The following is a 16947-nucleotide window of genomic DNA, read 5'->3' as shown; positions in this document are numbered from 1 at the left end:
TCTTTAGATGTAAAATAAAATGACTATAAAAATGAAAAAATTTACGTACTGATTTTAAACTAAATACTAATAAAAATTAAAAAAATTTGTTATTCTAAATTGGGATTGTCGAAAACTTGTAGATTGTTTAAAACTTATTTCATTTAGGAATTTAGGAAAAATAAAAAGTGTATCAAATATTTCTATTTTCAACAAAACAAATTTATTACGAGTTTTTTAAAAGCATTTAAAAACTGCATTTTAATAGTTATTGTTATTGGCCTTTTTGGGCAAAAAATTTAATTTAAAAAAAAACAGCATAAAAAATTACGTAAAATGAATAATTCGTAGGTTATCAATAGTTTTGAATTATTTGTTAGCAATTTTAAAAAAAATTGTTAGTTTTCAAAAAATTTATAATAGGTTCTTTCCAACCATCATAGTAAGTTTATGTGTGTTGTGGTTGATAATTCTGGAGTTATTCATAGATAACCGATCAGGGTTTCGAAACTCGATCAAAATCTCGAAAAAAAGGGGAAAGCAAACACTTTGAAAGACGCTAAAGGCTGTTAAAGGCATATTTTATTATAAAACGGAATTATTGCTGTACTTCTATCCTAAAAAAATCGTTATCGATAATTAGGCTTTTTTCCTGCCCTGGATTTTTTAAAATTTGTCATAAGGATAAGAATGGATTGGGGAATAAGAACAACAAATTGGTTTTTTCTTTTAATTATTGTTGTTAAAAAGTCGTTCTTTAGACTCTTGTGGTGGTCATTATGCGAAAATTTCAAATACTGGAACAGCTTCAAGAGGATAATTTATTGTAGTGTAATTTTTTCAGCTCCAAATTACTGTTTTTATGAACACTTGAACAACTTTTCCACAAACCATTGTGTTCTAGCCCAATATCTTTTCCCCCCACTTTTCAAATTCAAAATCAGCGCGTTCCCATCATCCTCCAGCCATTTCCCGGCCAAAGCCACGCTCTGACGTCACACTTCCGCCCTCTTCATTCTCGTGAACGCTGTAGCTGCGAATGGTGGTGTGCTGGTGTGGCTGTCCGAAGACCCAGCAAAATGGGTTCAATCGAAAACATTTCCGAACTGTGCCGTTTGTGTTTAGTTAAGGACCAAGTAAATGTTCCAATTTTCGAAGAAAACGCCACCAAGGAGCAGACTTTCGTCAAAATCAACTCCTGTCTGCCGGTGAAGGTAAGTGGCGTCGCTCCGCCATCTTGCTGTTTGCAAGTTTCTTGATATTCGACAGCCCCTTTTTGACATCCAACGGCTGTTTACAAACTTTTTTGACGATCTGACCTTCGAATTATCGCATCTTGGACACATTTTCGCGAAAGTTTTGCGCTTTTCGCCGGTTTTTCCGAAAATGCGTCGCGTCCTTGGAGAATTTTAGTTCAGTTTTTTTGGCCGAATCGTGCACTCAAACTCGTAACTCGTGGTTTTTTCTGCAATTTTGAGTGCATTATTTTCGGTTTTTGGAAAAAATCAATATACAGAGTGTTTGCGTGGTTGTGGGTGGGGAAATCGGTGACCTTCGATTGTTTTGTAACACCCACCGGAAAAATGGGGCACCATTAGATAAAAAAGCAAAAATTAAATAATTATACACAGTTTATAATCGTTTGTCTATTAATTTAATTAGGTCGGGTTATTTCATAATCCCAGTCGATAAAAATAATGTCAACGACCTAAGGTAACTCGATGGTATTTTCCTAAATGTACAGGTTGTCCATAAAATTTTACCACACATTATTTTGTAATTTTTTTCACCAAAGCTTTTTACTTCGTTTTTTTGCGCATGTGCGTTTTTGAAATAACAGTTGCCGGTTCAATACCGAGGGTTCGGCTTTTATGGAGGTCATAAAAACGGCCGTAAAGTCCAAACGCGTTGGTAAAATTTTCCAGGATTCTGTATACCGGAAGCAAGGTCATTTTTGACCTGAAAAAGCTAGTCAACTATTATTTTGCAAAATACCTAGAAATTGAAAAAATCAATGTTGTATGTGAATTACCAGGTAATAATGTTGAGCACTTTATCGAATTATTTGAAATAATTACACCGTATTTACGCCCGTGCCTAAGCCAGGCTTCGACTGACTCATTATCGCCACCACTCCTTGAAAAACGACACGATTTACCCAAAAAACTATTTCGTAACGTTTCCGTTCTCGTGTTTTTTGTCCTGGACTGCATTTTCCCGCCAATACGTAGTCTGAATTTATTTAATTCGATTCAAATACAAATAACATCTAACATTTAAACTGACCTTTATTTCATGATCAATCGTGAGAGTTCTATTTCAAATTTAATTGGTTTAAAATTGTGTACAACATGGATTTTTTTCTGTTTTTTATTTAAATTCTACATAGAAACAACTTGAAATTAAAGTTTGTGTAATCGATAAATTTGGTGTGTAATGGAATAAGAAAGAATTGAGATATGTTAAGCTTTCAGAGCTCTTTTGGCCTCAAGAAAATTTAGATCTTGAATGTGCAAAAGAAAAAAATGACAATTGATCCGTTACTTCAAGTATTTTTAAAAATTATCATAATTATTATTATTATTTGTTACCTAAATGGTTGGTATTTTATATTTTCCGTAAATTAATTTTTGTAAAGCGAAAAATTTGTTGCTGCTTGTATGAAGGTGTCTTTGGTCTTCAGGCCCAAATAAAAGTTAATTAAAATTTGATGGCAAAAAAATTGCCTGAACCTTATTTTTTTTTATTTTTCGTTTTTTTTTTAAGTCGTACTGAATCCCCAGGAATTTTTTGGAAATCTCTAAAACTTAAAAATTAAAAAATGTTTTCTGCAAAGTAAAATCATGTTTATTTTATTAATCATCAATATTTATTGTTTATTCAATCTTGTTTAAATTACAATTTTTAATACTTACGTATTTTTCTGAAAATAACAACTCTTAAAATATAAATTCTTTAAATATCTTCACTTGTTTTATTTTTTTATTTAATTGATTAGTGTTTGATGACAATTTAAAAAATTAAAAATTAACCGCTTGGATGATTTTTTTCTCAGTGTAATCTAGATTTTTTTTAGAAATCACTTCTAAATTTAATGGAATTATTAATCATCAACGCTTATTACTGAATAATTTTTGTTTAAATTACAAGTCCAAATAAAAATTAATTAAAATGTGATGACAATTTAAAAATAATAAATAATTCGCTTGATCTGATTTTTGATTTCTTGCCTTTTATTCTTAAGTGGAATTCACATGGATTTTTTAGAAATTTCTAAATGTGTTTTTTTTAATTTAATAAAATGGTTAATTTAATGTAAAATAAAATCATGTTTATTTAATTAATTATCAACATTTATTTTTAAATAAATTTTATGCAGTCTTGGTTAAATTGCCAATTTTGTTACTTAGGTACTTTTCTAACAAAACTAACTGAAATAAATACTTAAAATATCTTCCTATATTTTTTTTTATATTTATATTGTTGTCATTTTTTGGGACGGCCTAATTAAACTTCATTTCGTGATTAACTTTTGTGAGTGCAAGATAAATGACATCTTATTTCGAAATTATTTTTATTCAGATCCAATTTTAATTTTCTTTCTGTAAACCAGTTCGAAGTTATTTAATAAAACAAAAAAATACTTCAATACGTTCTATCGTTGGGTTTACAGATGCGTTATTAGTTTAATAAGCAACTTAATTAATCTTTTAATCTTAAACTTAATCCTTAATTAACTAAGTTAGCTAAATAAAAAATACAGACTAAGATAAATAAATCGTAGACCAAATGGAAGAACTCTTCAACCCGTGGTCTCTTTGTTTAGTTTCAAGTTTTATAAAAAATTCATACTTACAAAGTTTTTAGATAACAAGAAAACATGTTCATTTTTCATCAATTTCTCATCAATTTTTCGACACTTCTCGTTTTAAATAACGTCACATTTCGAGTGATGTCTCGCTTTGAGAAATTTCGACCAGAAAGTCTATTACATTTTTCCATTTTTATGGTGTTACAAAAGGAAAATAAATTAATTGAACTTAAACAATTTTTTTAATATTAAAAGATCAAGAAGAGCTCGAAATTTAAATGAGTAAGTTACAAGGAACACAAAAAATGAATTAATCGTATTATATTTATTAGAAAAGTCGTATGCTATTTGAATAGAGAATATAAAAATGGATTATAAAACAAAAAATTCTTTTGCCAACAATCAAACCCTACAAAGTTCAGTATTTTTTTTAAACACTTTAACTTTGAGGTAAAAAATTGCGATTTTCGAAGCGTCTAGAGATCTTTTAAGCAATGGAGAAAGCAGATTTTGAATTTCTAATTAAAACACAAAAAATAATTTTTAATAATATTAATAGAGTGATAAATATTTTATTTAAAGTTTTATTTTGTTACAGGTTTCTCGCGATGACAGCCTGCCCAAAAAAATCTGTGATGGATGTTCCTGTAAATTAGATATGCTCTATACTTTCCGGAACACGAGTGTAGATTCCGAAAAACAGTTATTAAAATGGCTCAATCAAGCCGGTCTAAGTTGTTCTCAGTCAGCGGTAAAAGACCCTCTAGCTAGTACAAAACCTGAAGTTACAATTAAACAAGAAACTTTTGAACCAACCGATTCACGAGATGATTTGGGTCTAGACACACATAGTTACATAATGCAACAACAAAAGTTGCCTTATTCCCAAGAATTCGAATTCGGGGAGCCTTCCGAGTCAAATGTGGGGTTAATGACTGATGAACCTGCACCAAAGAAGGCGAAACGTGCCGCTGCTTTGAATAAAGCTTCTGTTGAGACTGATGAAGATGATCTTGATGCTGCCATGCAAATAACGAAGGTTTGTCTTTGTGTTTTTTTGTGTTATTTTTTTATTTTAACTGTGTTTGTTTAGGCGGAAGACGAAGATAGTGATGAAATAGACCAACCTGAATATGTTGAAGCACCTTCGACTAGTGCCGATGATCAACCTGGCCCTTCAGGGGTGAATAAGACGACCGTCGAAGCACCGTGAGTACTTTTTTATCTTTTCAAAATGAATTTTTTTGCATATGGATGTCCGAAATTGACTGGTTTGATTACTGCTTTGTTTTTTTCTACGTGATTTTTGCTTTTTATTTATTTGATCATTTGTAATTTTATCGTCGTGGGACTTCGGCACGAGCGGTTATTTCTGGCTGTTTTGTTTTCAAGGTAAGTGGGCAAAATTTTTGGTTGAACCAGTCGTTAAATCAGCATTTTTTTTAGTTCTTTGACATCCATATGCGCCCATGTGCAAGCAAGAAATTTTAAAAAGTATATACTTATGTTATTTTCTTTCAGAATAGTTTATTTTTCACTGTAATTTTTGTTGTTTCGAGAAACTTTTTAAGATTTTTTTGTTGTGCATTAGTTTTAAGTATTGTGGTCATTTGAAATGTCGATACGGAATGCCCGTATCTTTAATTGTTTGCATATCTTGTTATTTTGTCAACATTTTGTTGTCAAGACATTGTTTTGTTTGTTTTTTGAAGGAAACATTTGTTTCTTTCAATTTTGTTGTTGGTGTTTTGTTTTTGAAGGAAATATTTGTTTCTTTCAATTTTATTGTTGGTGTTGTTTTTTCAGTCGATGTGCCTTCGATATTTTTTATTTGGTTCTAATTTGTGAACGAAACTTTTGTTTCTTTCACTGTTTTGTACTGGGAATTTTTTAATCGCCTGCGTTTGCAGCCGATTTTTTTTACTAGTAATTACGATATTTTGGTTTACTGGTTTTGGAGTTCTCTCGTTTGGGATGAACTTTACTTTATCTTTCATTTTTCTTTGTTGTAATTTTTTTTAATCGACTGCGTTTGCATTCGATCATTTTACAAGTGATTATTTAGTTTCTTTTTGTTTACTGGTTCTGGAGTTGATCTCTTTTGAGGTGAACTCTGTTTTTTTTCCAATTAAATAAGTGTGTGTAGTATTGATTTTTGTTTTCCAAGGTTTTTGGTTGGAAGATTTAAATTTTTAAATCTAATTTATGGATTTATGAAATGTAAATTATCAAGTTTGTGATTTACATCTTACTATCAAAACAAAATCATAATTTTTTCCCTAAATTTAATTTCCAATTAAGCTTACCAAGGAAGCTATTTTTTAGTTTTCCGATTATATGATTGGAAATGAAATTTAGTGTAAGATTTTGATATTGTTTTGTTTTTAATACCAGTGTCAGTGAACTTAATTATTGCTTTTTTTCTCACATTGAAATAATGTCACTAATATTTAATTCATTTTTAATTGCAGTAAGTTAACTTGTGATTGAAAAAATTGTGTAATTTTATTCGGTAAGTGACTAATTTTTATTTTTATTTAGTTATAGTTTGTTGTAAATGCATGTGCGTTGTAGTTTGTGTTTGTGGGTACCCAACTAGTATGCCTATGTATGTGGGAGTGTATCAAAGGATAATTGTGTTTGGGTGTAAAACAGTTGTTGCAAGTGTGATCTGGGGGAGAGTATTCTCTGATGTGTCATATTTTAAAATCATTTTGCGTCAGATTTAAAATTTCTAAGGTTAACTAACTCAAAGTGATTTAGGTTGGTCTTTTACGGTGCAGCGGTTGTAGGTAATTTCTGTGGTAAGCTACAAAATTGGTGGTGCATAGTTTAACCATTTGTTTTTTTTGTGAATTATTAGTTATAAGGCGTTTATTTTTTGTGTAAGTAATAAAATAAACGTATGTGTTGTATTGTTGATTCGTGTAGTGTAAGAATAATAATAAAAATGAAAAAAAAGACGCTTCCTGCTAGTACTTAGCTTTTTGAACATGAAGACGGGGATCGCTTTCGAATCGACTCTCCATATTTCCAGGAACCAAGGGCTATCGAGGGATGAAGAGTTCACAGGCTTTTTTGGGTCCACTTCTATTTGAGAGTTGTAAAGTTACGAGGCTTTTGACAATAATAAATACCTTGAAATCTGTCTCTAATTATTTAATTTTGTTAAAAAAAGAGAATGCATAAGGCATTAAAAAGAGTAGTCAAGCAAAAAAGACAGGATAAGCAGATGAGCGTAATAAATAGGTAAGTGCAATATTTTTTCTACAAAATATGCCAGAGCAACTGGAGTAACTTGGTTAATATTTATAAGCTTGTTTTTTTTGCCATTTTTTCGTAGGATTTATTGTCAATTTTTTTTATTATTATTTAGAAGAAAGAACCGTCATCAGAGTTTTAAGCATTCTGAGGTTACTTATTACCAATAACTAAATACTGTTTTTTTTTGTTTGATTTTATAATCCATCTTTTTGATCCCTTTTTTTAATGATTGCGTGACAAAATTTCAAACTTTTTCGATTTTATTTTTCGGTCAGGTTTTGTTTAAAAGCTTTTATCTGAATAAAAGTAATATTATGAAATATTAGTTAAAATTAAGAGGAAAAAAACTTGCTAACTTGATGGTCATTATGTTCACAGTTGCTGTGGTATATTTCTAAACAGGTTGCAACCGTTAATAATCTAATTAAAAAATAATAAGTTAAACGCACGCGATAGATTCTCTTATACAAGCTACAGCATAACCGTAATTCCGAATGGATCGTTTGCTATATTCAAATACAACATTTCCAGTTAACAATCTTGTATTTGTAGGTCAAGTTTTTATCAAGTATGGTGCATGTGTTGCAAATTGCCACAAAAGTACTAACACTAACGGTATCACTTCGTGATTGCAAAACTAATTTGAAACAAAGATTTTTAATTATTTTAAAAAGTGCAGTAGTAAATGTTATCCGCCAATGGGCGTGCAGTGTAAATTGAGGTAGAACTTAAAAACATATTCAAAATGTACGAGTGTTTGCGATTAAATGTCATCCAAATTATAAAATAATTCAATTAAAGCTTAGCTTCAAGATTTATTTTTTTTATTTAAAAAACGAGGAATAGTAATCGCTTATTTCTATCAAAATGAGTATTATTCTTAGGTCAAGTTCTAAAGGTTTTTGGACTGTGCTGAATAGCTAGTTATTTTGCTAAGGACGAAATAGTCTTGATTTTGATAAAATGGTAGGGAGATAACGGTTTAAAGGGTTAACGTTCCTATGACATAAGTTTTTGTTCATTTACTTCATGTATTCTTGAAGTTAGTTAACGAAACTGTAAATCTTGTAACATTAATTAAACAGATAAATATTAAAAAATCATCAGCTTCTTACAGCGTCTAAAGCATTAAGGGCCGGTTAACAGAACATTTTAATCGCTATTAAAATTAGATTCATTTTGACATTTACATTTGTCAATGCATTTTAAATGGCAACTTAGTTCGATTTAGTTTAATTCTCATTTAAATTTTAATTTCGTTATTTCGCTTTCTTTAAATTTAACAGACACAAATTCAGCACCACCTACAACATTAAATCCAACATCGTAATTCATAATTCATTAGCAGCAAAAGAGCTAAATGGTTGCCGAGGAAAAAACGAAATCATTCAGTTTCATGCATTTTTTGTTTTTTTCTATTTTTTCAATCGATTCAGGTGTGGTTTCACCAGCGAAAGTTAAATTTAGTAATAGAATAAATCTGCATAAACGATTGATGTCATCATAATACCGATTGTTTTTAACTTTTCTTAAATTAACCAAAGTTGGTGAAACCGGATCTCATTTAATTTTAAATCGATTTAGTATAAAATGCTTCCCCGAGATAATTATACCTGCTTACGTTCTGAAGCATTATTAAAGGGTTCATTATGAGAAATATTTAATTTTAAGGAGGCAGAAGTCAAATTATATTTAAATTGATTAAGCATGCGTGTTTTAAAATGACTAAATGAGCCATATTTTTGTTGCGCATGTAAAAAAAAAGTGGATTCGTGGCTTCATAGGTCAGACCGGCACTCTAGGACAACATTCACCTTTAGCAACTATGCATGACTTCAAACTTCAAGCCACGTTGGATTCCTTCATCGTCATTCCGTCATTCTACAAATCTAATATTAAGCTACGACTTTTCATACAGTTTTAGAGTTTGAGATGGGAATATCTTGTATTTTCTTGCGAGTGAAGCTAATAATTTACTCGAAAATAGTTTAAATCAAAGTCAAAAAAATATCAGAATAGTTGCAAAGTTGCAAATTGATACAATTATTAGGAAATTATCAGCAATTAGACATTAAATTTATTGTGTTTTTTTTTGTTAAACAGTATTGAGCTATCAAGACAACTGTTTTGGCTTCGAAATTATAAGACCCTACTGCATCATAATTTCCACTAAGTATAAAATAAACTCGATAATAAACTTGTTGCCAACTCAATGCCATTTTTATTGTCATACTGCAATCACAAACTGCACTATTTTTAAGGTGAAGTTGTCCACAAATACCACGAGATCAAAAGTATTCTGAATTATAGCAAGTTCTGAAAGGCAAGTGTAACTTACTCATATTTATTTTCAAGACACCATGTTGCAAAAACAGTGGAGGAGATTAAGGAGGTGTCTAGATTCTCTGATCTGTTAATTCTTGACATGTGGCTAAAATTCCTCAGGCACGGCCTGCTCTAATTCAGTTCTTTTTCGATCTCATGTTGTTTTATTTCAGTGCAGGAGAATTATGCTGACAAAATGAGATTTCATTAGAGGCTCTACTACTTCTTACAGAAAAATGTAATGCCAATAAAACAAAATATGTTAATTGATTTCAAAGTCTTTTTTTGTAGCCAACAATGCCATTTTTATTCCCAAACTGCACAAAGACATAACTGCACTATTTTTAAGGTCAAATAGGTCACAAATATTTATTTTTGCATAAAGAATAATGCTGACAAAATGAGACGTAATTAGACACTTCACGCTTCAATCTACAGGATGATTAAAAAAGTTTGAGGAATTCGATATTACTTTGTGCTATTAAATAACGAAAAGAGACAAAAGGCGATTTTATTTCAAACTTACAAAGGCACAAAATTTATGCGTTTATCAGTGATAAAAATTTCAGATGAGTTTACTTCTGATTATAATACAAATGTCAAGTTAATCGCTCATGACACTTATTTGTATTAGTGTTTATTAAGAAATAAAATGATGCATCAGACGTTTTTTTGGTTTTATTTACTGCCTTGAATTTAACTTCTTTCTTAAATTTCTCTGTATTATTTCAAACTTTTATTAGTATGAGTTTTTCCCTACAAATATTTTATTAAAGCCGGAATAGTTTTTTTACTCGTAATTAACTGAAAAATTATTTTGAACAAAATGGTTGCAGAAGCCCCAAGAAGATGGCGAAACGTAGACAATAAATCTATCAAAAAATAAGCTTGTCTGCCTTCGTGAATAATTAATCACACCTTAGTCGATGTAAAAACAGATGATGAACCGCGAATTTTTGGAATTTTTTGAATTTGTGAAAACTGTATAAAAGTGCATTAAGTTTAAAGTAATGGATCAAATTACGAAGCTTTCCCGTTGTCACTTGTGCTACAATGTTTTTTTTATAATTGTATAAACACATAAAATATTCAGATTTTAGAAAATTTAAAAATCAAGTTTGTGGGTCGCTCAGATTAGTACTATAAAGCCACTTAAAACTTTGTAGAAACAATAGTTAGAATGAAAACAAAACACATATTTTGTTACACGAACTATGAGGTTCACGTGTAATAATGGAACATTTAGTTATTTATTTATTTATTTTTATTTCTTATATTCATAAAGGTCTTCAGTATTTCTAAATGTTGCTTTGAAGATGGTTTTCATAAACAAATTTTTTCTAACATTTACATTACATCTAGACGTTTAAAACAAACCCATTTCTTTCATTAGAGATATGGAGAAGAGATTTTGTAAATTAGACTGAAGAAATTTTTTTTTATTTTTTTAGTTTCTTAACAGACAGTCATGTCACCATTTTGCGAGAGAAATTTTAACAGAGTACAAATTCCGATGTTCACTTTTATTTCCTTTATTTGGCGTAAATTAAATTTAAAGAGCATAAGTTTGGCAGTTGATGCTAGCAAATCTACAGTTCATATTCTATTCCATATTTCCTATTCGAGTGTAATTTTATTATCTCAAAAGAAATACTTGTTCCTTTCACACCTGCAAATTTTTGATAAGATGATTCCATCTATTTATCTTACTGTTAGTGTAATAGGAAGACACGTTACAAAAGGAGAACAAGTCTTCATTTCTGCTGTCTTTCCAGATCACAAAACGACCGCTCATCAAAGGTCAGATGCAAGTTATGCAATGTGAAATTCGAAAACTCTAAAATGATAAAATGGCATCGGCGCAAGTTTCACACACCCGATCGTTATCAGTGCACAACTTGTGGCAAAACGTTCAAAGAGCGCTACCTCCTTAAACTACACAGCGTCGTACATTCCCCCGAAAAAACCTACCATTGCAAAGTCTGCGGAATCTACGTCAAGACCTACCACCAACTCATTTATCACAACAGAAAACACCGAACCATAGACCCCAAAACGTGCCCCCACTGCAACCGACAATTCCGCAGTGCTTCCTCCTACAAAGAACACCTCGACACACACAAGGGCCTCCAGTTCCCCTGCACCATTTGCCAAAAAACCTACAAGAGTATTTTAATCCTCAACCGGCACATGAAAACCCACATCGACGTGGCGCAATCCCGATGCGAGTTTTGCCAGAAATTTTTCAAAACTCCGAACAGTTTGAGGAAACACGTGAAGAAATTGCATCAAGGAGAACGACACCTTTGCGATATTTGCGGCAAGTCTTTGACTTCTGCTGCTAGTTTGCGAGACCATACGCTGATTCACACGGGGGAAAAACCGTTCCCCTGTCCATATTGTGAGAAAAGGTTTGCGAAGAAACAACACTTGACCGACCATGTGAGGGTTCACACGAAGGAAAAACCTCACGCTTGTCCCTATTGCGAAAAGAAGTACTCGCAGAGGACTCCCTTGACGCTGCATATTCGATCCGTGCACGAGGGAGAGAAACCGTTCGCTTGTGTTATTTGTTCTAAGAGATTTGTTAGCAATGCTTTACTGCAAACCCATCTCAGACTGCACACTAATAAGAATGTAAAGTAGATTGAATAAATGTTTATGAAGCTGCTGCTTTTGGATTTCACAGACCAACAAATTTTCCTACTTTCCCTCCGCTAGGATCTATTTCACGCAAAGACAAATCAAGGGACACCTTTCTTCGTCTAAAGAATAATTATAGACAAGAGCTTTTGCACACTAAGGCTCTTAGTGTAGACATGAGAAGAGTTTACAAGATGGTTTTTTACAAAATTTTACCTAGTATTCGTTAGAAGTTAAGTCATGGCGAAGAGGATAAATTTTGTTTTTGGGGATTGTGTTAAAAATTTTGGTCTAGTCCCATTTCGCAAAACTGACCCCTATTTCTGTGATAGAAGATTTAGGTGTGGAGTTATCTTCTCGAAATCAAGAGTTACGTAATGATCTTTTTACCGTAAACCGTATGATGTATCTTCTAAAAGAAAGAAAGACTTTCAGACGCACTACATTCGGTACCGCACTTGTTCCTAATGCCGTCGTCGGTCTAAAAACACTTCTGCTCATAAAATTCAATTAGCTGTTCATCCAGAGGCTGAGAAACGTCCTTGCGACGTATACAAGCACGAAATACAAACTAGAATTCAAGTGAGAGATCATAAAAGACATAACGGATTTGTCATGTGGCCACTTGTTTAAAACTAAATTCAGTCTCCAAAAACATGTAGAAAGTAACCACAGCACTTTGTTTACTTCTGAGACGTGTGGGAAGGTTTTTTCAGTTAGGTCTACTTGCACCAAACACGTAAAATTGCTTTGGGGCGTTAGGTGCAGAAGTGCTGACTCTTTGAACTTATTGAAGTGGTTCATAAGGTTAAACGGTTACTTTGTGATATATATGGTAAAGAATCGCGATCCAAGTCAAATTTTGAAGAACACATTAAAACTCACACAGGAAAGAAGCCTTTTGCTTGCAAGACTTGCAACAGATGTTTTGGAAGGAAGTACTTATTACTAATGCATAAGAGGGTTCATACAAGAGAAAAGCCTTATGTTTGTTTCATCTGCGATAAAGCCTTTACACAGAGAGGGGCTCTTCCTACGCATGTAAAGGAGTTCATGCAAATGAGAAAAATTATATTTGTGTCATTTGTAATACAGATTTCTTTAACAAAAGTTTACTCAACAAACATTGTGAGGGCTCATTGTGCTAAAGACGAATGATTGTGACGTTTTATTAATTACATTTTTTATTTTAAACATTTTTTTGGAATCACCTCGAAATAATTATGTAGGGTTAGTTGTGTTACCTTGCATTCTGAGAGTGGAATTAATTGCAGGGATGCGGGTCCAGCCAGCAAGACTTTGTATTTAGAAGTTTCTTCAACGAAAAAAGAAGTTTCTGTGACACTCTACAAGTGTAAACCGTGCAATATAATTTTTAAGACGAGAATCAAATTTCAATCTCATTACAACAGTGACCATAAGGCGAAGAGATACAAGTGCAATATTTGCGAATGTAGGTTTATCGATGGTGATACTCTTGAACAACACTATACAACGCATCCCAAGAGAGAACAGTTATATTGCGATTTGTGTGAGCGATACATTTCAAACCGAAGAGAATACGTCAGACACCAAAAACGTCACGCGACCTGTCCTGGTCTAGTGTGCTGTGGTCGAATTTTTAGCAAAGAAACTAGTTTCCAGGCACACTGGGACAACAACCACGCCGTTGATTTTAGCTGTCGCTATTGCCAAAAGGTTTTCATCAAAAAAAGTGCTTACAAGACCCATGTGGGTCTTCATGAAGGCAAACTACTTGGTTGTAAGCTCTGTGACAAACGCTTCACAAATCGCAAATCGCTGGACCATCATGTCAATGTGGATCATAAGGGAAAGCGGTATTTTTGTGACGTCTGTGGAAAGGAATTCTCTTCTCAATGTCATTTGACTCGGCATAAGAAGCTTCACACCGGCGTAAAATCCTACGTTTGTAATATTTGTGAAAAAGGATTTGTACAAAAAACCTCCCTACAGGATCATCTCAGGGTTCATACTAAAGAAAAACCGTTTATGTGTGAACTGTGCAGTAAAACCTTTACGCAAAGAAGTTCGCTTAATATTCATATTAAGTCGGTTCACAAAGAGGAAAGCTACTACTGTGATGTTTGTTTTAAAGCTTTTGTTAGTAAGAGCTCTCTTAAGGATCATATTAAGACACATTCTGTTCTGATGAAATAATTCCAATTGTGTTCCTGTTTTGAATAAATACATAACTAGAAGTTGTGTTTTATTTTGAAATAAGCAAAAAACTATTAAAAAAACCTTATGAACATGTAAGAAGCTAGAAAGGCATTCTAAGGAGCACTAAAAAATAATAGCATACCATTAAAAATTATCATTAAGATGTCATATTTTTTTTTGGGGCACTCTGTATATTCAAAAATATTTTCCTGAAATACGCCCTAGAGTATAAATACAGTCTACAAAATACCAAAAGTCCAACTTTACTTATAACATAGCTACAGAAGAGGGGAGTTGAGCTGGGCCACCTGTATAGTAAACTCGATGAGTTAGTTATTTTTACAAAACTAAAATAAACGAGGGAATTGACCGTAGAGTAGAAACTCCTTTTTGTTTTTATCTTGTTATTTTTTTTTTTAATTTTTGGTTGACTCCATTTACATTTACATTATTTTTCTAAAGGAGTATACTCTTAAGAACCCTACTTACGGCTAGTTTATTGTATTATACCTAAGTCAATTCTTAATGCTTACTAAGTATTCCTACTGAGAAGATTTAGAAGAAATAAAAGAAAATAAAGTTTGTTTTAAAAAGAAAAAGATCGCAATAATTTTTTTAGTTTTCTTACTTTCTAGCATGTTATTCGACAAAAATATTCGTAAGAAAGGTGTTTTTTGTTTTGATTGCTTGAGTTTTTTTTTCAAATTTAAGCATAACTTTTAAATATTGTATTTCATATCTGAGCCAGTTTATAATTGCAGGAATGTGGGTACACCTTTCATAACTGAAGACCTATATTTAGAAGTTTCGTCAGTAAAAAAATCTGTAACTGTATTGCTCTACAAGTGTAAACCTTGCGACATATTTTTTGAGAAGAAGCACTCTTATGTAACCCATTTTGCTCGAAACCATAAGTTCAAGAAATACAAGTGCAGATTTTGCGAATGTAGATTTGTTGATACCGAGCTTCTAGAATGCCACTATGAGAGTCATTCCAATCTGGAACAGCTGTATTGCAAACTGTGTGATAAATACATTTCGAACCCTCATAACTATATCAGACATCAAAAGCGCCATGAGTCAACTCCTGGTCTATTTTGCTGCGGTCGCATCTTTAGTAATGAGCAGACTTTTCAAAGACATCGAGATTTTAGTCATAACACTGGTTTTAATTGCAATCTCTGTGAGATGTTTTTTAACACCAAGGATGCGTATAAAAAGCATATGGATGTCCATGCAGGAAAACTACCATATGGGTGCGGGCAATGCGACAAACGGTTTACACACAGGGCGGCTTTGACCCAACACGTGGAGGTGGACCATGAGGGAAAACGCTACATTTGTGAAGTATGTGGAAAGGAATTATCCTCTAGAAGACACTTGGACGTCCATAAGAAAATTCATACAGGGGAAAAACCCTATATTTGTGACATTTGTCGTAAGGGATTTCTAAGAAAAGAGACATTAAAGGATCATGTCAGAGTTCATACCAAAGAGAAACCGTTCATGTGCCAAGTGTGTAGTAGTACTTTTTCGCAAAAAAGTTCCCTGAATATTCATATCAAGTCGATTCATCAAAAAGATAGCTACGATTGTGATGTTTGCTCCAAAACTTTTGTTAGTAGAAGTTCTCTGAAAAGTCACGCAAAAACGCATTCTGTTAAAAGTTGAATACTTGTTTTTATTTTATTAATAAATGGTTGACTAGAAGACTACTTTTATTGGATTTGCTAAATTAACTAACATTTTTGGCACAAAACCAAAACACGTTTTTCAGATGATTCCTAGCGTTAAATTGTTAAATTCGTCTATATTTTCTTACAACAGAGTGAATTTATATTTGCAGGAATTTGGGCTCTGCTGAAGTTTCTGTATTGCCGTACAAGTGTTTCATTTGCGAAAAAAGTTTTGCAGATGCTAACCTTCTTCAGAGTCATTCGTCAAGTCATCCCACAATAAGAAAACTATATTGCGATTTGTGTAATAAACATATACCAAACCCTGCAAGCTATGTAAAACATCAAAGACGCCACGAGCTGAATCCTGGTTTAGTGTGCTGCGGTCGTATTTTTAGCAGTAAAACCACATTTCAGAAACATCGGAATTTTAAGCACACCACTGAATTTACTTGTCAACTATGCGATAAGATTTTTTTCAATAGGGTCGCTTACAAAAGACATGTAGATCTTCATAAGGGAAAACTACCATACGGGTGCAAGCTCTGCGAAAAGCGGTTCATAAACAGCAGGTGTTTGGTACACCATGTTGAGGTGGAACACGAGGGAAAACACTACGTTTGTGACGTATGTGGAAAGGAATTGTCTTCCAGAACGCACCTGGAAAATCATTTGAGGATTCATTCAGGGGAAAAAACCCATGTTTGTGAAGTTTGTGGTAAAGGATTTACGAGGAGAGACACATTGAAGGATCACCTCAGGGTTCATACCAAAGAAAAACCGTACTTGTGCCAAGTGTGTAGCAAAACTTTCACGCAAAAAAGTTCCCTTAATCTTCATATTAAATCGGTACACAAGAATGAAAGCTACGATTGTGGTGTTTGTTCCAAGATTTTTGTTAGCAAAAGTTGTCTAAAAGCCCACACAAAAACGCATTCTGGCAAAAATTGATAATTTTCGTTGTATTGTTTTTGTTGTTTTGTTGCGAATAAAGTTTTATAAATAAATATTTGTTTTTATTTCTGGGAAAGGATAACCGTCTTCCTTCATGTTTGACTGTGTGACTCA

At 32.5% G+C, this 16947-nt stretch overlaps 1 protein-coding gene and 1 long non-coding RNA gene across 51 annotated transcripts in view; one reads left to right on the top strand and one right to left on the bottom strand.

Moving 5' to 3' along the window:
- Nucleotides 1-960: 960 nt before the first annotated feature.
- LOC656007 (zinc finger protein OZF) overlaps nt 961-16947 on the top strand; it is a 129583-nt gene continuing 113596 nt past the window's right edge. For 24 of the 50 annotated variants that reach the window (XR_010336333.1, XR_010336332.1, XM_015978637.2 and 21 more), the window contains exons 1-3: nt 962-1193; nt 4389-4829; nt 4884-4999. Coding sequence is in view for 48 of the 50 variants with exons in the window: in XM_015978637.2 (XP_015834123.2) it covers nt 1059-1193; nt 4389-4829; nt 4884-4999 (692 nt within the window). In the remaining 2 variants the exon portion in view is untranslated. Of the gene's footprint in view, nt 1194-4388; nt 4830-4883; nt 5000-11154; nt 12048-13296; nt 14242-14964; nt 15914-16049; nt 16846-16947 lie in introns of those variants that run through there. The other 26 variants (XM_015978676.2, XM_015978670.2, XM_015978671.2 and 23 more) reach the window with 6 other exon arrangements.
- On the bottom strand, nt 1040-2094 carry LOC107397689 (uncharacterized). Its single transcript, XR_001574745.2, has 2 exons — nt 2012-2094; nt 1040-1947 (listed from the first exon to the last, which is right to left on the bottom strand). It is a non-coding gene; the product is annotated as an uncharacterized LOC107397689 (long non-coding RNA).

The sequence above is a fragment of the Tribolium castaneum genome, chromosome 1 (genome assembly GCF_031307605.1).
Source record: "Tribolium castaneum strain GA2 chromosome 1, icTriCast1.1, whole genome shotgun sequence".
NCBI lineage: Eukaryota > Metazoa > Arthropoda > Insecta > Coleoptera > Tenebrionidae > Tribolium > Tribolium castaneum.
The sequence above is the reverse complement of the archived record's forward strand: the minus strand, read 5'-3'. Positions and strand labels throughout refer to the sequence as shown.